This window comes from Lithobates pipiens, unplaced genomic scaffold (assembly GCF_037356315.1).
Source record: "Lithobates pipiens isolate NorthernLeopardFrog02 unplaced genomic scaffold, aLitPip1_a1.2 Scaffold_1, whole genome shotgun sequence".
Taxonomy (NCBI): domain Eukaryota; kingdom Metazoa; phylum Chordata; class Amphibia; order Anura; family Ranidae; genus Lithobates; species Lithobates pipiens.
In genome coordinates this window covers 129,251,203-129,276,898 of record NW_027507685.1, presented here as the reverse complement: position 1 = coordinate 129,276,898, position 25,696 = coordinate 129,251,203, and the positions used below count along the sequence as shown (strand labels likewise).

Below are 25,696 nucleotides of genomic sequence, written 5' to 3'. Positions count from 1 at the left end.
TGTAAAGGGGGGTTGTGGTGTGAAAAGAGGCTGAGGACAGCCTCTGTGAATATCCCACCCCCTGACCCATCCCCCAAACACCCCCCGTCCCTGGGGAAATTGGATGCCATGAACTCGGCCCCTGGTGCCAAGAATATTAGGGACCACTGACCGGAACAGAATTATAAACAAAGAGGTGTGGGATTTCAGTTGAGCATTAAAAACTTTTACATAGGCTGCAGTGCATGACTGAATTTCAGATTTTTAAAGCTGTAAACTAAAAAAGTAAACTGACCAGAAATCAATATACTTTACATTTCAAGGGGACCTGTCAGAGCCTCTGTGATGACATGACACACAAGTTTGAAAGGTCAAGAGAGATCATTTCACCCAGAAAAATAACTTAGTAATTTCAGTTGTTGCCAAAACCATCAGAAAAGCCTTGGCATAGGCACCTTGCTAACCTCTTCTTCTCCAGGTGTTTCAGAGGCGTCTAGATGGGTCAGTGGATTTCAACCGTGACTGGAGCACCTACGAGCGTGGTTTTGGAAGTCAGCTGGGCGAATTTTGGTTGGGAAATGTGAACCTGCATCGGCTAACCTCATTTGGTTAGTAGAACATATTTTTTCTCCCAGAGCTAATCCCAAAAAACTTACATTAAAGGAAACACGGAGGATGCCATTGTTGCTCTTCTTCTGGAAATGCATGTTGCCTGGATGTCATGCTGATCCAAAGGCTTCAGAACTTTGAGTTAGTGACCCAAAAAAGTATTTAGATTGGAATCGCTTTACTTTTTCTGATCTGAATTTTTATATAAGCATGACAGAATTGAAGCCAGTAACAGCCAGGACACTAGCATTTTTAGATGGGATCCACAATGCCAGCCCCCATACTTCTATCAGTACAGGATGACCTACAAACTGCAGCACTACGGAGTACATTTATATTACAGAAAGCTATCCAAGCAAAAAGGACACATCTGGCTTTATATTCAATCTACATAAATCCACCATTCCAACCCACTTTGAAAAAGGAAGTAAACTTCCATCTTTGAATTTTACCTGTAGATAAACCTATAATAAGACTTACCTATAGGTAGTATAAACCTCTCCTAAACATGCACCGTTTAGGAGATATTTACTCTACATGCAGCCAGTAAGGATGAGCCGAACACCCCCCTGTTCGGTTCGCACCAGAACCTGTGAACAGACCTAAACTTCGTGTGAACTTTAGAACCCTATTAAAGTCTATGTGTTTTGCATCCTGTTTTTGCTTTTTTTCATTCATATTCCTTCTATAATTTGGGCTTCTGTTTTGCCCATATAACAACTACCCCTTTGATTTTACTTGTAGTAAAATAAAAATATTTGTTTTAAAGTAAGATATTGCCTACTAAATATTTGTCCTGCCCCTTTAAAGTCCCACTGAGGCACCCTTTCCGCATCTACCATTAAGTGGGATGTGGGTCAGGCCATTTCCAGACCATTTGCAGCACTTAACCCCCTCCTTTTATTAAAGTCTATGGGACTTGAACGTTCAAAATCTAAAGTGCTAATTTTAAAGGCTAATATGCAAGTTACTGTCCTAAAAAGTGTTTGGGGACCCGGGTTCTGCCCCAGGGGACATGGATCAATGCAAAAAAAAGTTTTAAAAACTGCAGTTTTTTCAGGAGCAGTTATTTTAATAATGATTAAAGTGAAACAATAAAAGTGTAATATTCCTTTAAATTTCGTACCTGGGGGGTGTCTATAGTATGCCTGTGAAGGGGCGCATGTTTCCCGTGCTTAGAACTGTCCCTGCACAAAGTGTCATTTCGCAAGGAAAAAAAATCTTTTAAAATCACTTTGAATTGCCGGCTCCCATAATAAAGAGAACACTCAATGAGTGTTCTCTGTTTTATGGAGCACAATTCATTCATTGATAGAAAAAAAACTGCAGAAACCTGCGTTACATCAGAGGGGGGTGGGGTCACCCATACGTCACTGGGGAACCCCATGGCTTCTCTCACCAGCATCAGAGGGGGCGGGTCAGGTGACGGGTGGCCCCGCCCTCCTAATATAAGAACCGTCAGCGCTGGGATCCCCGCAATGTCTCAGCAGTGGAGACAGAAGACGGATGCATGTATGGACAGCGCTGGACTGAAAATCACCCCTCGCTGGATCAGCTCAGCCATCGCTGGACCCCGTATAGATGTTCATCCGTCGCTGGATAGCAAGAGTGGATTAGCACCGCTGGAATCTTTTTTTTATTTTTTTTATTTTTAATAAAGGAATTTTTCAAAAGTGTGTTTGTCTTATTTAACCATTTCTACACTTTCTTTGTGAAATGGTAGGGGTACTTTTGTACCCCCTTACCATTTCAAACGGGGGGGTGGGGATCTGGGGGTCCCCTTAAAGGGGGCTTCCAGATTCCGATAAGCCCCCTGCCCACAGACCCCCACAACCACCAGCCAGGGTTGTGGGGATGAGGCCCTTGTCCCCATCAACATGGGGACATGGTGCTTTGAGGGGTCACAGACCCCCAAAGCATCCTCCCAATGTCGAGGGCATGTGGCCTGGTACGGATAAAGGGTCTGGTATGGATTTTTAGGGGGACCCCCACGGCAATTTAAAAAAAAAATTTGATGTGGGGTTCCCCTTAATATCCATACCAGACCTGAAGGGTCTGGTATGGATATTTAGGGGGACCCCCACGTAATTTTTTTTTAAATTTGACACGGGGTTCCCCTTAATATCCATACCAGACCGGAAGGGCCTGGTAATTGAATTTAGGGGAACCCCCACGCTTTTATTTTTTTTTATCAATGAATGAATTGTGCTCCGTATTACAGAGAACACTCATTAAGTGTTCTCTGTATTACGGGAGCCGACAATTGAAAGTGATTTTAAAAGACTTTTTTTCCTTGCGAAATGACTCTTTGTGCAGGGACAGTTCTAAGCATGGGAAACATGCGCCCCTTCACAGGCATACTATAGACACCCCCCACTTTTATTGTTTCACTTTAATCATTATTAAAATCACTGCTCCTGAAAAAACTTCAGTTTTTAAAACTTTTTTTTGCATTGATCCATGTCCCCTGGGGCAGGACCCAGGTCCCCAAAAACTTTTTAGGACAGTAACTTGCATATTAGCCTTTAAAATTAGCACTTTAGACTTGTACAGGGTGTTCCAGCTTTTCGAATTTGCCGCAAACAACCCAAATTGTTCACTGTTCGCTGAACAGGCGAACAGGCAATGTTCAAGTCGAACATGAGTTCGACTCGAAATTGAAGCTCATCCCTAGCAGCCAGTAACATAACTGGCGCAGGCGCTCTGAAGGAATGGCCACTCCTATGACTGGCGGCTCCTGCACGCGAATGCACGGGAGTGATGGCATGGCGGCTCCGGCCAGTCTGCGAACCCGGAAGCAAGACGAGTGAAGATGGAAGCAGTTTCCAGCAATGATATTGCATCGCTGGAAAGCTTAGTTTTCAGGTAAGTTTTGCATAACGTGCTAGTATGCAATGCATACTAGCACATTATGCTTTTGCCTTGTAGGTAAGGAAGAAAAAAAAACACCCAGCGGTTTACAACCACTTTAAAGAGGTTGTAACCCTCCCTTTGCAAGTTGTACCTATAGATAAGCCTAGAATATGGCTTACCCATAGGTACTGTAAATATCTCCTAAACATTCGCCCTCCCCCATGCCGTTTCTTCAGGCGTTCACTCTTTCTGGACAGTGCTGAATGACCCTGTGCTGATCACATGGTCTGTCCCAAGAAAAAAACGCTCTAGCAATAGACACCAAACTGAGTATGTGCAGCCTGACTCCTGTCTTATCTGGACATGTTTTGGAGTCAGTGGAAGAAGATGTGACACCACAAAGTAGGTGCCATACAGTTTTAAACACTGCCATTGTCAAACAATAGTGCAACTTGTCATGTGTTTTGACCTGTCAAATCGCATGACAAGTGGCTCTGGTGTGAACAGGGGCTTAAAGCTGGTGCTATTTCTGATACCTACACCGGACAATTGAAAAAAGTAGTCATAAGCTTGTTATGACTGGATGACCTCAGACCGCTCAGTACCCAGATCTAGCCTTCCTATTGTCACGTTCTGTCTTTTCACAGGGACATATGAACTGCGATTCGATTTAGAAGACTTTGAGGGCAATCATACCTATGCTACATACAGCAACTTCCGAGTGGATGGAGAAGCGTCTCAGTACACCCTGCACTATGATTCATTTGTGACAGGCACTGCAGGTAACTGTTTTCTCTGTAGAGTGGCATCCACAAACAGCCTTAGCATGGTACAGTTTTATTAACCACTTTCAGACCGGACCATTTTGCTGGTAAATGACCAGAGGTCTTTTTACACTTTGGCACTGCGCTGCTTTAACTGGTAATTGCGCGGTCATGCAATGTTGTACCCAAACAAAATTTGCGTCCTTTTCTTCCCACAAATAGAGCTTTCTTTTGATGGTATTTGATTGCCTCTGCGATTTTTATTTTTTGCGATATAAACGTAAAAAGACCGCAAATTTTGAAAAAAAATGATATTTTCTACTTTTTGTTATTAGAAAAATCCAATAAACTCAATTTTAGTCATACATTTAGGACAAAATGTATTCAGCCACATGTCTTTGGTAAAAAAAAAGTCAATAATTGTATATTTATTGGTTTGCGCAAAAGTTGTCACATCTACAAACTAAGGTACGTTTTCTGGAATTTACGCAGCTTTTAGTTTACGACTGCCTATCTCATTTCTTGAGGTGCTAAAATGACAGGGCAGTACAAAACCCCCCCAAATGACCCCATTTTGGAAAGTAGACCCCCTAAGGAAATTGATAAGAGGCATGTTGAGCCCATTGAATATTTTATTTTTTTGCCTCAAGCGATTGAATAATGACAAAAAAAAAATTTTATTTTTTTTTTTACACAAAGTTGTCACTAAATGATATATTGCTCACACATGCTATGGGCGTATGTGAAATGACACCCCAAAATAAATTCTGCTGCTTCTCCTGAGTACGGGGATACCACATATGTGGGACTTTTTGGGAGCCTAGCCGCGTACAGGGCCCCGAAAACCAAGCACCGCCTTCAGGCTTTCTAAGGGCGTAAATTTTTGATTTCACGCCTCACTACCTATTACAGTTTTGAAGGCCATAAAATGCCAAGATGGCACAAAACCCCCACAAATGACCCCATTTTAGAAAGTAGACACCCCAAGCTATTTGCTGAGAGGCATGTTGAGTCCATGGAATATTTTATATTTTGCCACAAGTTGCGGGAAAATTACAAACTTTTTTTTTTTTTTTTTTTTTTTCACAAAGTTGTCACTAAATGATATATTGCTCATGCATGCCATGGGCATATGTGAAATGACACCCCAAAATAAATTCTGCTGCTTCTCCTGAGTACGGGGATACCACATATGTGGGACTTTTTGGGAGCCTAGCCGCGTACGGGGCCCCGAAAACCAAGCACCGCCTTCAGGCTTTCTAAGGGCGTAATTTTTTGAGTTCACTTCTCACTACCTATTACAGTTTTGAAGGCCATAAAATGCCAAGATGGCACAAAACCCCCACAAATGACCCCATTTTAGAAAGTAGACACCCCAAGCTATTTGCTGAGAGGCATGTTGAGTCCATGGAATATTTTATATTTTGCCACAAGTTGCGGGAAAATTACAAACTTTTTTTTTTTTTCACAAAGTTGTCACTAAATGATATATTGCTCACGCATGCCATGGGCATATGTGAAATGACACCCCAAAATAAATTCTGCTGCTTCTCCTGAGTACGGGGATACCACATATGTGGGACTTTTTGGGAGCCTAGCCGCGTACGGGGCCCCAAAAACCAAGCACCGCCTTCAGGCTTTCTAAGGGCGTTACAGTTTTGAAGGCCATAAAATGCCAAGATGGCACAAACCCCCCCCCCCAAATGACCCCATTTTAGAAAGTAGACACCCCTAAATTTAGGGGTACACTAGTGAGACTAGGTAATAAATGGCGGGTGCCCTGAAACTATAAAAAAATAACTAACCAACCAGCGTCACCTGTAACAGTTATATGGTGATCACTGGTGAAAGGGTTAACTAGGGGGCAATCAGGGGGCTTTATGCGGTAGTATATGGGGGTCCCTGGCGCTATAAAAAGCTGCGGCGAACCTAAATACCTACCTGCCTAACTAGCGTCACCTGTGACACTAATACAGCGATCAGAAAAACGATCGCTTATTAGGCTGGGTTCACACTGGAGCGATGCGGGAACGCCACGAATGCGCGGCGGGTTCCCGCATCGCATGCCTCCCGGCGGCAGTTCACACTGCCCTATGCGAACTGCTGGGAGTGTCAGTGAAATGTTAATGACACCCCCAGATCAGTTCGCATATCGCAGTGCGATCTGCAAACTTGGATCGCATGGTGTGAACACCCATGCGATCCGATTCTGCTGCGGACCAAAAAAAGGGTCCCGTGCGAGTTTGCGGCGGGTGCGGCGGGTGCGACACGAATTCAGCCATACTATCTGTATAGCTGAACTCGAATCGCACAGAGATCGGATGTGATTTGCACTGCAGTGCGGTGCGAATCACATCCGTTCTCATAAACCGCTGCAATGTGAACCCAGCCTTAGTGACACTGGCGACGGGGGGTGATCACGGGGTTAAACCTTTATTGGGGGGGTTAGGGGGGTACCTTAGAACTAAAGGGGGCTAACCCTAACTGCCCTAACAGTTATTAGTCACAAATGACACCTGCCGGGTGATCAGGGGGTTAAACCTTTATTAGGTAATAAATGGCGGGTGCCCTGAAACTATAAAAAAATAACTAACCAACCAGCGTCACCTGTAACAGTTATATGGTGATCACTGGTGAAAGGGTTAACTAGGGGGCAATCAGGGGGCTTTATGCGGTAGTATATGGGGGTCCCTAGCGCTATAAAAAGCTGCGGCGAACCTAAATACCTACCTGCCTAACTAGCGTCACCTGTGACACTAATACGGCGATCAGAAAAATGATCGCTTATTAGGCTGGGTTCACACTGGAGCGATGCGGAAACGCCGCGAATCCGCGGCGGGTTCCCGCATCGCATGCCTCCCGGCGGCAGTTCACACTGCCCTATGCGAACTGCTGGGAGTGTCAGTGAAATGTTACTGACACCCCCAGATCAGTTCGCATATCGCAGTGCGATCTGCAAACTCGGATCGCATGGTGTGAACACCCATGCGATCCGATTCTGCTGCGGGCCAAAAAAAGGGTCCCGTGCGAATTTGCGGCGGGTGCGGCGGGTGTGGCGGGTGCGGCGGGTGCGGCGAATGGCTGAACTCGAATCGCACAGAGATCGGATGTGATTTGCACTGCAGTGCGGTGCGAATCACATTCGTTCTCATAAACCGCTGCAATGTGAACCCAGCCTTAGTGACACTGGCGACGGGGGGTGATCATGGGGTTAAACCTTTATTGGGGGGGTTAGGGGGGTACATTAGAACTAAAGGGGGCTAACCCTAACTGCCCTAACAGTTATTACAGTCACAAATGACACCAATGCAAAAAAAAAAAAAAAAAAAAAAAAAATGACATTGGTGTCACTGTGACTGGGGGGCAGGGGTAATTGGGGGGGTGATCGGGGGGTAAAGGGGGGGTGTGAGTGTGCCTGGCATGTTCTACTGTGTGTGGGATGTGTTGGTGCAACTCACTGATCCGCTCTCCTCCGTGTCGGAACGAAAAATACCGACACGGAGGAGAGAATACATCACTTCCTCTCCTGTGTTTACATTACAGGAGAGGAAGTGATGTCACCGGGGATTTCCATTCGTCGGGAGCGATCGCGAGGGGGTGGCCATGAATGAATGGCCGTCCCCTCGTCCGGGATCGCTCCCGAACGAAAACCGACCGCCGCAGGCACCGGGCGGGGGCCCGATCGGGCCCCCGACCCGCGGGAGGCAAAACACGTACATCTACGTGCTTATGCCTGCCCGTGCCATTCTGATGACGTAGATCGGCGTTAGGCGGTCGGCAAGTGGTTAAGTCTTTCTTTTCAGTAAGGGAATAATAAACTATGTGTAGCGGAGCCCCTGCAGGAGCCGCTGAGTGTTGTGGCCCACCTGTCACCCTGCCCGGCCTGGCATTCATTTCCCAGACACTGAACAGTACGCTGGCCTTGTTTTTGTTGTTTTATTGGTGGAATTCAACTTGGATGGGGATGGGAATTATGAGATGCCCAATTAAATAGTAGCACAGTTGCTAGGGACAGCTATGTACACTCTTTGTACACTTCTCCAAACTCCTCCAGCACAACTATTTACTTCCTATCTAGTAGTTCGCTCCATTCCTCCTGGATGTCACTTCCTATTTAGTGGTTCGCTCCATCCCTCCTGGATTCACTTCTTATTTTGTGGTTCCAGGAACAGCTAGCACATGGTATCTAGGCCTGATGCTGGCCCCTATAGTGCAGCAGAAAATATGGAAAGTGCTTGCTGTCCTTCTAGTGGACTTCTGCTCCCAGTCAGTCCTCTTCAGGCTCTGCCAGCCCTCCTGGCTCCAGCTGCTTGACTTTACTGCCTGTAACATTTCAGTCCTCCCTACTGGCTCTACACCCAACTCTGACTGTTTCCTCTCAGCCCTCTCTGGTAGCACATGTCACTCACCAGCCCTCCTGCCTGCAACCGGTGGTTCCTTCCTGAAGGCCCTGACAGCCTAGTACTCCATCCTCAGTTCTTTCACCGGTCAACTCCTCCCCAGCTGGGCTGACCCTGGGTATATCAATGAGGCCTGCCCCCTGCCAATCCTAATTGGGGGTTGGTCAGGGCTCCCTGAGACACCCCAGACAGCTCCACTTCTCTTCCCCTCCTCTGCCTCTAGAATCCTCTAGAAGAAAGAGGGAGGTGATAGTGAAATGATGTTGTCTGAGAGTCACAGCTGCTACTCTGAGCCACTCCGAGCCCACACAGAAACTAGCCCTGCCTAAATTTACCTGCACTACAAAAATCCTAACCTCTAGCACCTGCCTAAGTAGAAAGTTTGGGACTTTAAATGAAGCACAGCTAAGAGCGTAAAATATAAAAACCACATGATCATGGATGCAAAAGCATATACATTGAATCAAAGGAATAACATGATAAATTAATAAAATCTTGCCAATTTATTATGCATGATAGTGACATAATTGATAACCAATCTATAGGTAACCAGCCAAAACTCTATTTCAATCTGGGCTCATTTTTAGATGTAGTGCATTTACTAGGGTGACATACACATGCAGATAGCCATCCAATCTCAAACTTTTATGAGCACCACCCCCGATTGCAATCAATCAGCTGTTTTATGCTCACACAGCACAAGCAGATACTGCATAACAGGCTGGACCAAACACGAGGGAGGAAAAGCAAATTGAGAGTTATGAGTTTTTGGAATCATGCGCAAGCATGGTATTCTGATACACTTTGATTGCAACTCTGTAGTCATATATGTCAAACTGTTGTTTTCATTTCTAACACTCCACGTGTACACACTACTGGGAAATCTATACATATGATGTTTGGTTATAGATCTCTTATTAGCACCATCTCCCCGAGAAGGTCAATCAGCTGCTAGTTTTTTATCTGACCTCTTTTTTTCTTTTCAAATGTTTTTATTGAGATTTTTAGCAGAGTTAGTTACAACAAGGGTTACAAAACAAAAAAAAATAATATATAGTAATAAAAGTAACATAACACAGTATAATGTAGTGACAGGGTTTTCTCAGCACAATATAGCATAGAAACAAATAGTCCACAGTAAAGAATAAAGTAGTATTCCCAAGTATCTAATATTCATAGTCATAAAGGGACTCGAACAAGAGTAAGGCCGTGTACACACGGGCGGACTGTTCGCCCAACCTTGTCCGCTGAACAGTGTTTGGGCGGACAGTCCGCTCGTGTGTGGGCTTTCAGCGGACAGTTTCAACGGACAGTTGGACGGACAAAGTCTTTCGGAAATTCCGAAAAACTGTCCGCTGAAACTGTGTTTGAGCGAACAGTCCGCCCGTGTGTGGGCTTGTCCGCTGTACTTTCGAAATGAGCGGACTGTTCCCGCTCGGAAAGTCCGCCCATTTCGAGCGCGTGTACAGGTAGGCGGGGCCCGCGAAGGAGACGTCGCGGGCTCCGCCGCCTGGAATGGGCTTAAAGGGGAACCCCAACGCCGAAAAAAATCGGCGTGGGGGTTCCCCCCAAGTCCACACCAGACCCTTGTCCGAGCACGCTACCCGGCCGGCCAGGAAAGGGGGGCGAGCGAGCGCGCCCCCCCTCCTGAGCCGTACCAGGCCGCGTGCCCTCAACATGGGGGGGTGCCTTGGGGAAGGGGGGGCCGCGCGGCCCCCCCACCCCAAAGCACCTTGTCCCCATGTTGATGAGGACAAGGGCCTCTTCCCGACAACCCTGGCCGTTGGTTGTCGGGGTCTGCGGGCGGGGGGCTTATCGGAATCCGGGAGCCCCCTTTAAGAAGGGGGCCCCCCGGATACCGGCCCCCCACCCTATGTGAATGAGTATGGGGTACAATGTACCCCTACCCATTCACCTGTGAACTAAAGTACAATAAAAAACACAACACAGAGAAAAAATATTTTATTGCACAGCTCCGGGGGTCTTCGGGGGTCTTCTCGCCGGACTCCTCCGCTATGTGTGTGTAGCTCTTTTGCTAGCGGAGGAGTCCGGCTTTCTTCCTCCCCGCCGCCGGCCTCTTCTCCCGACTTCGGGGGTCTTGTCCCCCTCTTCGGTTCTTCTGCCGGGCCACCGCGCCTGGTCCGGTGGCCCGGTCTTCTGTCGCCGTCTTCCGTTCTTCTGTCGCCGCCTTCGGTTCTTCTGCCGGGCCACCGCGCCTTCTTGTAGCTCTTTTACAGGCGGTGGCCCGGTCTTCTGTCGCCGCCGCCGCCTTCCGTTCTTGTTCTTCTTCTTGTTCTTCTTCTTCTCCTGGAGATGTTGACTCGACGAGCTCTCCGGCCGGAATGCCAGGGACACGCTCCGCTGCCACTTATATAGTGACAATGGGGCGGTGTCACATGGTATATGTCACATGGGTTGGTCACATGGGTTGATGTCACATGGGGACTATGACATCGTAAGGGGGCGGGGTCACCATGTGACCAACCCATGTGACATATACCATGTGACACCGCCCCATTGTCACTATATAAGTGACCGCACAGCGCGGCTCTGGCATTCCGGCCGGAGAGCTCGTCGAGTCAACATCTCCAGGAGAAGAAGAAGAAGAACAAGAAGAAGAACAAGAACGGAAGGCGGCGGCGGCGACAGAAGACCGGGCCACCGCCTGTAAAAGAGCTACAAGAAGGCGCGGTGGCCCGGCAGAAGAACCGAAGGCGGCGACAGAAGAACGGAAGACGGCGACAGAAGACCGGGCCACTGGACCAGGCGCGGTGGCCCGGCAGAAGAACCGAAGAGGGGGACAAGACCCCCGAAGTCGGGAGAAGAGGCCGGCGGCGGGGAGGAAGAAAGCCGGACTCCTCCGCTAGCAAAAGAGCTACACACACATAGCGGAGGAGTCCGGCGAGAAGACCCCCGAAGACCCCCGGAGCTGTGCAATAAAATATTTTTTCTCTGTGTTGTGTTTTTTATTGTACTTTATTTCACAGGTGAATGGGTAGGGGTACATTGTACCCCATACTCATTCACATAGGGTGGGGGGCCGGTATCCGGGGGCCCCCTTATTTAAGGGGGCTCCCGGATTCCGATAAGCCCCCCGCCCGCAGACCCCGACAACCAACGGCCAGGGTTGTCGGGAAGAGGCCCTTGTCCTCATCAACATGGGGACAAGGTGCTTTGGGGTGGGGGGGCCGCGCGGCCCCCCCTTCCCCAAGGCACCCCCCATGTTGAGGGCACGCGGCCTGGTACGGCTCAGGAGGGGGGGCGCGCTCGCTCGCCCCCCTTTCCTGGCCGGCCGGGTAGCGTGCTCGGACAAGGGTCTGGTGTGGACTTGGGGGGAACCCCCACGCCGATTTTTTTCGGCGTTGGGGTTCCCCTTTAAGCCCATTCCAGGCGGCGGAGCCCGCGACGTCTCCTTCGCGGGCCCCGCCTACCTGTACACGCGCTCGAAATGGGCGGATTTGCCTCCGCCTTACGTGGGCGAGTCCGTTCATTTCAAAAGTTGAGCGAACTGTTTGCCCAACCTTGTTCGTCAAACAGTCCGCTCGTGTGTGGGCAAGTCCGCTCATGCAAATTTTGAGCGGACTGTTTGATGAAACTGTTTGCCGAACAAGGTTGGGCGAACAGTCCGCCCGTGTGTACGCGGCCTTAGTCTCTTAGAACTTGTATAATAAAGTCCGTAATATAATTATTGTAAGATTTATAAATAGCGATATGGATAATGGCCACTTCTGGACCCCAAGACACCCCTCACAGGGATCTATCTGTGTCTTGGAGTACCTAGGCCAACATCCTAAAGGAAATTCAAACACAGTAGTTATCTTTTATGAAGGAAAATAAAGATCTATTCTTACTCCGCAGCTCAATTCAGATAAACAGACATGTGATATATTTGTCACTTTGTTATGAAATTATTTTTAAAGCCATCCAAAAAATATTAAAACGCACAGGAGTTCTTTCTTCTATATCAGTGATGGCGAACCTTGGCACCCCAGATGTTTTGGAACTACATTTCCCATGATGCTCAACTACACTGCAGAGTGGCTGAGCATCATGGGAAATGTAGTTCCAAAACATCTGGAGTGCCAAGGTTCGCCATCACTGTTCTATATGATTAAAGAATCAGCATTATCTAAATTGTGGAAGTATAATTTTTGTACCATGTACTCCAAGGTTTCCATAGTTGTTGTTCCTTAATATATAGGGATTTGTCATTAGGAAATAACAATTCGTAGGAGTGGTGGAGTTGAGTTAATTCTATAACATCTGTCATAGTAGGAAGAGAGTCAGTTTTCCTTTTTCTAGTTATGGATAGTCTCGCAGCTAAAAGTATATGTGTTACTACTTTACGATATTGTTTGGGAATCGTATGTAAATTCATATTCAGAATGGCTAGTTCTGGTGAAAGTTGAAGGACAATACCTGTTACGGAAGTGAGTAAATGGGAGATTGCCTGCCAGTAGTTATGTAAGCTTGGGCAGTCCCACATAATATGAAATAGGGTCCCCAATTGGGTACAATTTCCCCAGCAATTAGGTGACGAGTTCCCCTTGAATTTTGCTAGGATATGTGGAGTCAGGTATTGTCTTTGAACAATTTTTTGTGCCAATTCCCATAGTGTAACACATGCAGTGGCCCTATATATGCTTCGTAGGAAAGCCATCCATTGTTTAATTGAAAAGTCTTGCCCCAAATCTTGTTCCCATTTAAGGAAGGAAGGTAGTTTGCTGGGTATGTTTTTTTCCCCTAGAATTGGGTATATTGTAGCTACTCCTTTCTGTGAGGTGGCATGGTTATTGAGGAAAGACCATATTTTAACCCGGGATTGAAGCTCTGAGTTGTGGATTGTGTAGCAGACACTTTTCTATTTGAATATATGTAGATCGCTCAGAATTCAGAAGCTGTAATTCATTACTTAACTGAGAAAAAGACTTTAATGAGCCCTGTTGGAAGAAGGAACCAAGTTTGATATCCCAACCCAAATTCCAGTTGTGTATTTTTACGCCAGGAATTAATGTTGGTATGATTGTTAGAGTAGGGTTTAACACCGTGATTGGAGTTTTATCCCATTTGTATGTGATGATTCTCTGCCAAGAGTGTAGCGTCACTTTCACCGTTGGTGGGTATTGAGCTGTAATTGTGGACCTAATTTTCCTACTAAGTAACCAGAATTGCATATTAGGCTGTCGTGTGATGTCTTTCTCAATTTGTCCCCATAAAGTTTTAGGAGTAGGCAAGAACCATTCTTGCAATTGGGTCAAAAGAGTTGTGTCATAATAATCCTGTAGATCAGGTACGGTCGCACCACCTTTGCCATTCCATAGATATTTTCCCAAACTGCTTTGTAAGGATTTAAAGTCGTATTTAGGGATACATATTGGAAGGGACCTGAGTTGATATAATAATTTTGGTAAGGTCATCATTTTGAAAGCTGCCAGGCGACCAGCCCATGTAAATTCGAATTTACTAAGTGTTGTCAGATCTGTTTCAAAATGTTTCTTAAATGGTAAAAAGTTTGTTTTAAATAACTGTTTTGTTTTGTTAGTGAGAGTGATTCCTAAGTAAGAAATCCCCTCGTCTTTCCAGTGGTAGGGGTATTTATTAGACAATAACTGCCTGGTTGTGTTATCTAATCCTAGGTCTAAAATATGGGACTTGGTTTCATTGATTTTATAATATGATGCTGCTCCAAATGTCGTTAGTATATTTTGGAGATTCGGGAGAGATGAAATAGGATCAGACACTATAAGCACTATGTCATCTGCGAACAGACTTATTTTATTATCTATTTGCCCAATTTTTATACCAGATAGTTTTGTGTCAGATCGTACAACGTTCTGCTAGAGGTTCGATGGCTAAATTAAATATTAAAGGAGATAGGGGGCAACCTTGTCGTGTTCCATTCAAAATGCCAAAGGGCCTAGACATCATATCATTTGTGTATACTCTCGCTGAGGGGCCCTTATACAGTGCAAAAATTGCCGATAAAATATTTCCATAAAAGCCGAATTTTAAAAGCACTGACTGTAAATAGCCCCAATGGACCCTATTAAACGCCTTCTCTGCATCCAAAGAAAGGAGCAGAGAAGGCGTTTGATGTCTCTCAGTGAAGTGTATAATATCAATCAGACGTCTTGTTGCATCTGAAGATTGTCGACCTTTAGTAAAGCCAGATTGATCTTTGTGAATGAGGTCTGGTATGTAGTTCATCAGTCGATTCGCTATTGCTTTGGCGTATATTTTGATGTCAATGTTCAATAATGAAATCGGTCTGAAATTTTGGGGAGCGTTGGGATCTTTGCCTGGTTTCGACAGTGTTATGATCAAGGCCTGAAGCATCTCAGCCGGAAATTCTGATTTGGATGCCGCTTCGTTAAAAAGTGAGAATAAGTGGGGAGCCAGTATATCTCGAAGTAATTTATAGTATTCTCCTATCATTCCGTCTGGGCCCGGAGATTTATTGTTGGGCAGGGAGTCTATAGTTCTAGCAATTTCTTCCACTGAAAATGGGACGTTAAGATCAGAGATTTGATCAGTAGTTAATGATGGGAGACTAATAGTATCTAAGAAATCACTTATTACCTTTGGGGTAGGTGTGGGAGTTTGAGAATCATCTTTAAGATTGTAAAGGGAGCTATAATAACAGCTAAATGCATTCGCTATGTCTTGGGGGTCTTGCAATTTTTCTCTAGTAATAGGGTGGTATAGATATGGAATCTTTGATTTGGAATATCTGCCTTTGATCCTAAGTGCCATGTTTTTTCCTGCTTTGTTGCTAGTATGGTAATATTTAGCTTTAAGTTTTCTAGTATGTTTTTCAAATGTATCCAATAAAGTCGTTCTGAGTTCCTGTCGTAATATTTGTAGTTTAGTTTTCAGTTGTTGTGATGGGTGACATTGGTTTTGGGAATCTAATGTTTTAACGTCAGCAGTAAGTTTCTCAATGAGTTTCGTTTTATTTTTCCTGAATTGAGCATTCAGTTGCATTAGGATTCCCCTACTAAATGCTTTATGAGCACCCCATAGGGTGGCGGAGTCTGACACCGATCCCACATTATATTTAAAGAATTCAGTTATCTGGTTTTGTATAGCTGTAGCATAGGTAGGCATTTTGATAAGATATGCATTTGTTCTCCATAGAAAATGGGTCGTTTGAGAGTGTTTAGGTAGAATAGTCATACTAATTGGGGCATGATCAGTCCAAGTGATGGGTGCAATGTCAGACTCCCTCACCCGCTGCAATAACCACTTATCCGTAAAAATATAATCGATACGAGTATAGGTATTATGTACCAGGGAATGATATGTGTATTCACGATCTCCAGGAGGATGGCATCTCCATACATCATAGAGATCGCTTTTATTCAAAAAAATGTTAAGTGCACAGTTGGTTCTGGTTTTGGGATTAGAAGTGTCTAGTTCTTGTTCATGTATTGTGTTGAAGTCTCCACAAATTATTAAGGCACCTTTTCGGCATTTACCTATTTTTCTCATCAGGCCATTCAGAAAATGGGATTGCCTTTTATTAGGCGCATACACATTTACCAATGTAGTAAGTGTATTATCAATGGTACATATTAATATGAGGTATCGTCCATTGGTATCTACAATAGATTCATGTAATTGAAAATTAACTGAATGATGTATGGCAATAAGTACTCCTCTTTTTTTCTGTTGGCCTGATGCTGTAAATATGTGAGGAAAGTTCTTATGGGTGCAAGTGGGAATAGCGTCTGTTTTGAAATGGGTTTCTTGTATACACAATATTTGACATCGCTGGGTGTTAGCCATTTGCCACATCGATGCTCTTTTTGCTGGATGGTTAAGACCATTAGTATTTAAAGATATTAACTTTATACTCATAAAAGGATATTAATAAGATGGAAAAAGTAAGTACATACTAGCCTGATAATAGCTTTAAATTCGACTTCCATGTGAACAATCTGTAGTCTGAAATGACTATGAATGTCCAAAAATTTAGTGACTGAAAAGTTTTGATTCGAATTTTGTAGGTTCACAACATACCTGTCCCTTTGAATGCTATGAGTTGTGTATAGGATACTGTGAAGAAAAAAATAAAAGTAAAAGCACAAACAAAAATATAACCAAACATTAAACTTAACTTGCAGTGGTAAACATTTCAATGTATACTGCAACATTAGAATGGGGAATTAGTTCAAAGGTCAGCTGTTCCAAAGATTTAGTATCGCACGGCACGGCGGGCAAGCTGATAGATCGGTTTCCTATAGATAGGATTGTATTTTGACCGGATCTAGTCAATGAAAGCTAATGCCATTGTGGCGTAAGTTTCTCCGGATTCTTCTTAGCTCTGATAGGTGGAGTTGGTTCGGGGATAATACCCCATGCGTGAAGTAACTTAATGCCTTGTTCCACAGAAGTGATTGTATGGTAGGTGTCGTTCTTCTGTATCAGTAGTTTAGATGGTTGTTTCCAACGGTATTCAATTTTATGATTACGCAGAGCTTTTGTAATCGTGGAAAGTTGTCTTCTCATATCTAGAGTAGTGATGGCCGAACGGTTCGCCCGGCGGTCGTTTCGCGGCGAATTTCCGACATTCGCGGTCCGCACGTTCGAACGCCTTTTTCCGTCGTTCGCCGCGGCGGACTTACGTGTTTAATGTATACAAGAACTTTAACCTTTGGTGACACGTTTATCATGTGATACAGGACAGCCAATTGAGACATGACAGCACATGGACACTTGTACATTCCCCCTAACCTATAAATACACCCGATCCGGTGGCCATTTTACATTCTTTCTTCTGTTAAGATAGGGACAGGTTCCTGTGTGGAGTAGGGAGAGATAAACCACTAGCTATTTGGTACACAAAAGTTCTTTTCAGGACTGGTATAGGTGTTAGGTGTTGATAGGTTTGCTGTGCTGCTGATTCTTGCAGCAGCCTGAGTGTCTTTTGTTAGTTTAGAGAAAGGGAAAGGACGGTGTATGCTACAGGGACAGCCAGATTAGTCTTTCATCATCATCATCATCATCATCATCATTAGCTGTTACTATCAAGGTCCACAAAAGAGCTGTTCCAGTAACCACTAATCGTTCTCTTTTTTTGCCAATTTGTATAGGGACAGGAAGGAAGCAGTGTTGTCAGGCAGTGAGGGTAATTTTAAAGACTTGCTGTTATTATTAGTTCCACAAAGGTTCTTTTCAGGACTGGTATCAGTGGTACAGTAATAGGCTTGTACATGTATAATATTCTTTCTTCCAAATATAGAAAGGATATTATACTTGACTGCTGCCCTTCTGCTGCAGTCTGCTAAACATTCACAACTCACTTGTTCCACAAAAGTTCTTATAAGGACTGGTAACTTGGTATAGGGTGCTACGGTACATAGGCTTGAGTGCGGTACAGTCTGCTGTTCTGTAAGGACCGCTATCGGTCCACAATAGATAGGGTTGACGTGCACCACTGCTGACCGCTGCCCTATACTGCAGCAGTCCTTCAGCGGTATAGGGACTGACGTACAGTCTGCTAATCACTAACACACAACCTGCTTGTTCCACAAAAGTTCTTATAAGGACTGGTAACTTGGTATAGGGTGCTACGGTACATAGGCTTGAGTGCGGTACAGTCTGCTGTTCTGTAAGGACCGCTATCGGTCCACAATAGATAGGGTTGACGTGCACCACTGCTGACCGCTGCCCTATACTGCAGCAGTCCTTCAGCGGTATAGGGACTGACGTACAGTCTGCTAAACACTAATACACAACCTGCTTGGTCCACAAAAGTTCTTATAAGGACTGGTAACTTGGTATAGGGTGCTACGGTACATAGGCTTGAGTGCGGTACAGTCTGCTGTTCTGTAAGGACCGCTATCGGTCCACAATAGATAGGGTTGACGTGCACCACTGCTGACCGCTGCCCTATACTGCAGCAGTCCTTCAGCGGTATAGGGACTGACGTACAGTCTGCTAAACACTAATACACAACCTGCTTGGTCCACAAAAGTTCTTATAAGGACTGGTAACTTGGTATAGGGTGCTACGGTACATAGGCTTGAGTGCGGTACAGTCTGCTGTTCTGTAAGGACCGCTATCGGTCCACAATAGATAGGGTTGACGTGCACCACTGCTGACCGCTCACCTATACTGCAGCAGTCCTTCAGCGGTATAGGGACTGACGTACAGTCTGCTAATCACTAACACACAACCTGCTTGTTCCACAAAAGTTCTTATAAGGACTGGTAACTTGGTATAGGGTGCTACGGTACATAGGCTTGAGTGCGGTACAGTCTGCTGTTCTGTAAGGACCGCTATCGGTCCACAATAGATAGGGTTGACGTGCACCACTGCTGACCGCTGCCCTATACTGCAGCAGTCCTTCAGCGGTATAGGGACTGACGTACAGTCTGCTAAACACTAACACACAACCTGCTTGGTCCACAAAAGTTCTTATAAGGACTGGTAACTTGGTATAGGGTGCTACGGTACATAGGCTTGAGTGCGGTACAGTCTGCTGTTCTGTAAGGACCGCTATCGGTCCACAATAGATAGGGTTGACGTGCACCACTGCTGACCGCTGCCCTATACTGCAGCAGTCCTTCAGCGGTATAGGGACTGACGTACAGTCTGCTAAACACTAATACACAACCTGCTTGGTCCACAAAAGTTCTTATAAGGACTGGTAACTTGGTATAGGGTGCTACGGTACATAGGCTTGAGTGCGGTACAGTCTGCTGTTCTGTAAGGACCGCTATCGGTCCACAATAGATAGGGTTGACGTGCACCACTGCTGACCGCTCACCTATACTGCAGCAGTCCTTCAGCGGTATAGGGACTGACGTACAGTCTGCTAATCACTAACACACAACCTGCTTGTTCCACAAAAGTTCTTATAAGGACTGGTAACTTGGTATAGGGTGCTACGGTACATAGGCTTGAGTGCGGTACAGTCTGCTGTTCTGTAAGGACCGCTATCGGTCCACAATAGATAGGGTTGACGTGCACCACTGCTGACCGCTGCCCTATACTGCAGCAGTCCTTCAGCGGTATAGGGACTGACGTACAGTCTGCTAAACACTAATACACAACCTGCTTGGTCCACAAAAGTTCTTATAAGGACTGGTAACTTGGTATAGGGTGCTACGGTACATAGGCTTGAGTGCGGTACAGTCTGCTGTTCTGTAAGGACCGCTATCGGTCCACAATAGATAGGGTTGACGTGCACCACTGCTGACCGCTGCCCTATACTGCAGCAGTCCTTCAGCGGTATAGGGACTGACGTACAGTCTGCTAAACACTAATACACAACCTGCTTGGTCCACAAAAGTTCTTATAAGGACTGGTAACTTGGTATAGGGTGCTACGGTACATAGGCTTGAGTGCGGTACAGTCTGCTGTTCTGTAAGGACCGCTATCGGTCCACAATAGATAGGGTTGACGTGCACCACTGCTGACCGCTGCCCTATACTGCAGCAGTCCTTCAGCGGTATAGGGACTGACGTACAGTCTGCTAAACACTAATACACAACCTGCTTGGTCCACAAAAGTTCTTATAAGGACTGGTAACTTGGTATAGGGTGCTACGGTACATAGGCTTGAGTGCGGTACAGTCTGCTGTTCTGTAAGGACCGCTATCGGTCCACAATAGATAGGGTTGACGTGCACCACTGCTGACCGCTCACCTATACTGCAGCAGTCCTTCAGCGGTATAGGGACTGACGTACAGTCTGCTAATCACTAACACACAACCTGCTTGTTCCACAAAAGTTCTTATAAGGACTGGTAACTTGGTATAGGGTGCTACGGTACATAGGCTTGAGTGCGGTACAGTCTGCTGTTCTGTAAGGACCGCTATCGGTCCACAATAGATAGGGTTGACGTGCACCACTGCTGACCGCTGCCCTATACTGCAGCAGTCCTTCAGCGGTATAGGGACTGACGTACAGTCTGCTAATCACTAACACACAACCTGCTTGTTCCACAAAAGTTCTTATAAGGACTGGTAACTTGGTATAGGGTGCTACGGTACATAGGCTTGAGTGCGGTACAGTCTGCTGTTCTGTAAGGACCGCTATCGGTCCACAATAGATAGGGTTGACGTGCACCACTGCTGACCGCTGCCCTATACTGCAGCAGTCCTTCAGCGGTATAGGGACTGACGTACAGTCTGCTAAACACTAATACACAACCTGCTTGGTCCACAAAAGTTCTTATAAGGACTGGTAACTTGGTATAGGGTGCTACGGTACATAGGCTTGAGTGCGGTACAGTCTGCTGTTCTGTAAGGACCGCTATCGGTCCACAATAGATAGGGTTGACGTGCACCACTGCTGACCGCTGCCCTATACTGCAGCAGTCCTTCAGCGGTATAGGGACTGACGTACAGTCTGCTAAACACTAATACACAACCTGCTTGGTCCACAAAAGTTCTTATAAGGACTGGTAACTTGGTATAGGGTGCTACGGTACATAGGCTTGAGTGCGGTACAGTCTGCTGTTCTGTAAGGACCGCTATCGGTCCACAATAGATAGGGTTGACGTGCACCACTGCTGACCGCTCACCTATACTGCAGCAGTCCTTCAGCGGTATAGGGACTGACGTACAGTCTGCTAATCACTAACACACAACCTGCTTGTTCCACAAAAGTTCTTATAAGGACTGGTAACTTGGTATAGGGTGCTACGGTACATAGGCTTGAGTGCGGTACAGTCTGCTGTTCTGTAAGGACCGCTATCGGTCCACAATAGATAGGGTTGACGTGCACCACTGCTGACCGCTGCCCTATACTGCAGCAGTCCTTCAGCGGTATAGGGACTGACGTACAGTCTGCTAAACACTAACACACAACCTGCTTGGTCCACAAAAGTTCTTATAAGGACTGGTAACTTGGTATAGGGTGCTACGGTACATAGGCTTGAGTGCGGTACAGTCTGCTGTTCTGTAAGGACCGCTATCGGTCCACAATAGATAGGGTTGACGTGCACCACTGCTGACCGCTGCCCTATACTGCAGCAGTCCTTCAGCGGTATAGGGACTGACGTACAGTCTGCTAAACACTAATACACAACCTGCTTGGTCCACAAAAGTTCTTATAAGGACTGGTAACTTGGTATAGGGTGCTACGGTACATAGGCTTGAGTGCGGTACAGTCTGCTGTTCTGTAAGGACCGCTATCGGTCCACAATAGATAGGGTTGACGTGCACCACTGCTGACCGCTCACCTATACTGCAGCAGTCCTTCAGCGGTATAGGGACTGACGTACAGTCTGCTAATCACTAACACACAACCTGCTTGTTCCACAAAAGTTCTTATAAGGACTGGTAACTTGGTATAGGGTGCTACGGTACATAGGCTTGAGTGCGGTACAGTCTGCTGTTCTGTAAGGACCGCTATCGGTCCACAATAGATAGGGTTGACGTGCACCACTGCTGACCGCTGCCCTATACTGCAGCAGTCCTTCAGCGGTATAGGGACTGACGTACAGTCTGCTAAACACTAATACACAACCTGCTTGGTCCACAAAAGTTCTTATAAGGACTGGTAACTTGGTATAGGGTGCTACGGTACATAGGCTTGAGTGCGGTACAGTCTGCTGTTCTGTAAGGACCGCTATCGGTCCACAATAGATAGGGTTGACGTGCACCACTGCTGACCGCTGCCCTATACTGCAGCAGTCCTTCAGCGGTATAGGGACTGACGTACAGTCTGCTAAACACTAATACACAACCTGCTTGGTCCACAAAAGTTCTTATAAGGACTGGTAACTTGGTATAGGGTGCTACGGTACATAGGCTTGAGTGCGGTACAGTCTGCTGTTCTGTAAGGACCGCTATCGGTCCACAATAGATAGGGTTGACGTGCACCACTGCTGACCGCTCACCTATACTGCAGCAGTCCTTCAGCGGTATAGGGACTGACGTACAGTCTGCTAATCACTAACACACAACCTGCTTGTTCCACAAAAGTTCTTATAAGGACTGGTAACTTGGTATAGGGTGCTACGGTACATAGGCTTGAGTGCGGTACAGTCTGCTGTTCTGTAAGGACCGCTATCGGTCCACAATAGATAGGGTTGACGTGCACCACTGCTGACCGCTGCCCTATACTGCAGCAGTCCTTCAGCGGTATAGGGACTGACGTACAGTCTGCTAAACACTAATACACAACCTGCTTGGTCCACAAAAGTTCTTATAAGGACTGGTAACTTGGTATAGGGTGCTACGGTACATAGGCTTGAGTGCGGTACAGTCTGCTGTTCTGTAAGGACCGCTATCGGTCCACAATAGATAGGGTTGACGTGCACCACTGCTGACCGCTGCCCTATACTGCAGCAGTCCTTCAGCGGTATAGGGACTGACGTACAGTCTGCTAAACACTAATACACAACCTGCTTGGTCCACAAAAGTTCTTATAAGGACTGGTAACTTGGTATAGGGTGCTACGGTACATAGGCTTGAGTGCGGTACAGTCTGCTGTTCTGTAAGGACCGCTATAGGTCCACAATAGATAGGGTTGACGTGCACCACTGCTGACCGCTCACCTATACTGCAGCAGTCCTTCAGCGGTATAGGGACTAAGAGTTTTGTCACAGGGTCATTTAAAAAATGACATGCAGAGGAAGAGGCAGGCCCTTCCGCAGGGGTGGTAGGGGTAGGGCAGGAGCAACAGGCTTGAGCCAAAGTGGGAAGTTGCAGAAGGTGCGTTCAATTACTTTAAAGGATGCACCAGACTTGGTTGAGTGGCTCGCTCAGCCTTACTCTTCTGCACCCTCCTCATCCTCTCGATCTGCACCCTCTTCTTCACTCTCTGCTATGTGCACCCCCAAAGACACTACCACCAACAACACGACCACCACCACCACCACCACATACCTTCCGCTTGAGTCACTGGAATTATTTTCCGATCCATATCAAGAGGACATTTCTGATGCGCAGCCACTCTTGGTATTGGATCAGGAAGAGGAGGTAGCAACAAGCGCTACTCAGCAGTCTGACGCCAGTACCCAGATCAGCCCAAGGAGGAGGTTGGTCCCCGGTGTTGCTGCCTACTCTACTTATAGCGGTGGGGAAGGTGACGTTGATGATGACGTGTCTAGTGATGTCACGTGGGTGCCCACAAGAGAGGAAGAGGAGGGGAGTTCAGAGGGAGATATGGACCAGCAGATAGGGAGGAGAAGCAGCAATGACTTACATTGCACAGCAGGGACAAAGCAGACTGCAAATGTATCAGGAGCGAGTCATCGACCATGTACGGTCACATCTGGCGCTCCCAGGACACCGGCACATGGCTCCGCAGTGTGGGCTTTTTTTAACGTGTCCGCTGCTGACAATAGCGTTGCCATCTGCAATCTTTGCAGTCAACGCGTTAGTCGCGGTAAGCCCAATACTCACCTAGGGACGACCGCCTTAAGAAGGCACATGAGCAGCCATCACCGAGCCCAGTGGGAGCAACGGAACACACAAAGCCACACTGCAGGCTCTCACCGTCCAGCCTCGTCTTCTACTTCTCCTTCTCCTCTCTCCTCACAATTGTCCTCCACTCCACCTTCCATCACGCCAAGCTCACATTTTTCTGCAAAAAGGCAGGCTTCCGTGGGCCTAATGTTTGAGCGTAAAAAAATGATGACGCCGGATAACCCTCTTGCCCAACGGTTGGCGGCTGGCTTGTCAGAACTCATAGCCCGCCAACTACTGCCATATAAACTGGTGGACTCGGAGGCCTTTCGCAAATTTGTGGCCATTGGAACACCACAATGGAAGGTCCCAGGAAGGAAGTATTTCTCAGAGAAGGGCATCCCAGAGCTATATGGCCATGTTCAGCGGCAAGTGAATGTATCTCTGGCACACAGTGTCGGTGCCAAGATACATCTGACCACAGACACGTGGTCTAGCAAACACGGGCAGGGAAGGTATATCAGTTTTACTGCCCACTGGGTGAACCTTCTGACGGCCGTCAAGCATGTAACCCGTGGCACCCGTGTAGATTTGGTTTTACCGCCACGGATTGCATGCAGGCCTGACTCTTCTTCTCCTCCTCCTACTCCATCCTCCTCCCTCTCCTCCTCAGCTGCCTCCTCCTTTTCCGCTGCTAGCGTCTCTTCCACTGCACCGCCCAAGCTCCCCAGAACCTATTCCACATGCCAGGTGAGACGTTGCCATGCCGTGCTGCGTCTGTTGTGCCTGGAAGCAAAGAGCCACACTGGCCCGGCACTCCTTTCAGCTTTGCGTTCACAGGCAGATGAGTGGCTAACACCGCTCAATTTGACAGTTGGTAAAGTGGTGTGTGACAACGGTGCCAATCTGCTTAGCGCATTGAAACAGGGCAAAATCACGCACGTGCCGTGCATGGCACACGTCTTAAACTTGGTCGTGCAGCGATTCCTTGTCAAATACCCTGGGGTCCAGGACATCTTGCGGCAGGCAAGGAAAATCTCGGCCCATTTCAGAAGATCTTACACGGCCATGGCTCGCCTTGCTGACATTCAGCGGCGACACCATCTGCCGGTCAGACGTCTTATTTGCGATTGCCCGACGCGATGGAACTCAACCTTCTATATGCTTGATAGGCTGCTCCAGCAGAAACGTGCAGTTAACGTCTACCTGTATGAACTCTGCGAAAGAAACGGTTCTGGGGAGCTGGGTTTTTTTTCACCGCGCCAGTGGCTGCTCATGCGCGACACATGCAGACTTCTGCGGCCATTTGAGGAGATCACCAAACTGGTCAGTCGCAGCCATGGCGCCATCAGTGACATGGTACCTTATGCCTTCTTTCTGGAGCGTGCATTGCGTCGTGTCATTGATCAGGCTGTGGAGGAGCAGGAGCGGGAAGATGAGGAAGTCGCAATGCTGGATGAATTCCCAGGGGGGGCTACTCTATCTGAGACAAGTCAACAACAGGAGTCTGATGAGGAGTCAGAGGAGGATGGTGCCGGGGCGGATGAGCAGGAGCAAGAAGAGCATGCTTTAAACCTTTCTGGGATCCCTGTTGTGCGAGGATGGGGAGAGGAGAATGAAGAGGACGACATTATCCTGGATGATGAGCAGGAGCCAGGCCACCACACCGCTTCCACTTTAGTGCAAATGGGGGCCTTCATGCTCCAGTGTTTTAATAGGGACCC

General features: G+C 46.8%; 1 protein-coding gene across 1 annotated transcript in view; it reads left to right on the top strand.

Annotated features, from left to right (window-relative positions):
* The window catches only part of LOC143974912 (ficolin-2-like), a 78,630-nt gene that overhangs the window by 28,968 nt on the left and 23,966 nt on the right, over positions 1-25,696 (top strand). Inside the window, exons 8-9 of the mRNA XM_077476712.1 lie at positions 458-587; positions 4,089-4,223. Coding sequence (XP_077332838.1) covers positions 458-587; positions 4,089-4,223 — 265 coding nt within the window. The remainder of the gene's footprint in view (positions 1-457; positions 588-4,088; positions 4,224-25,696) is intronic.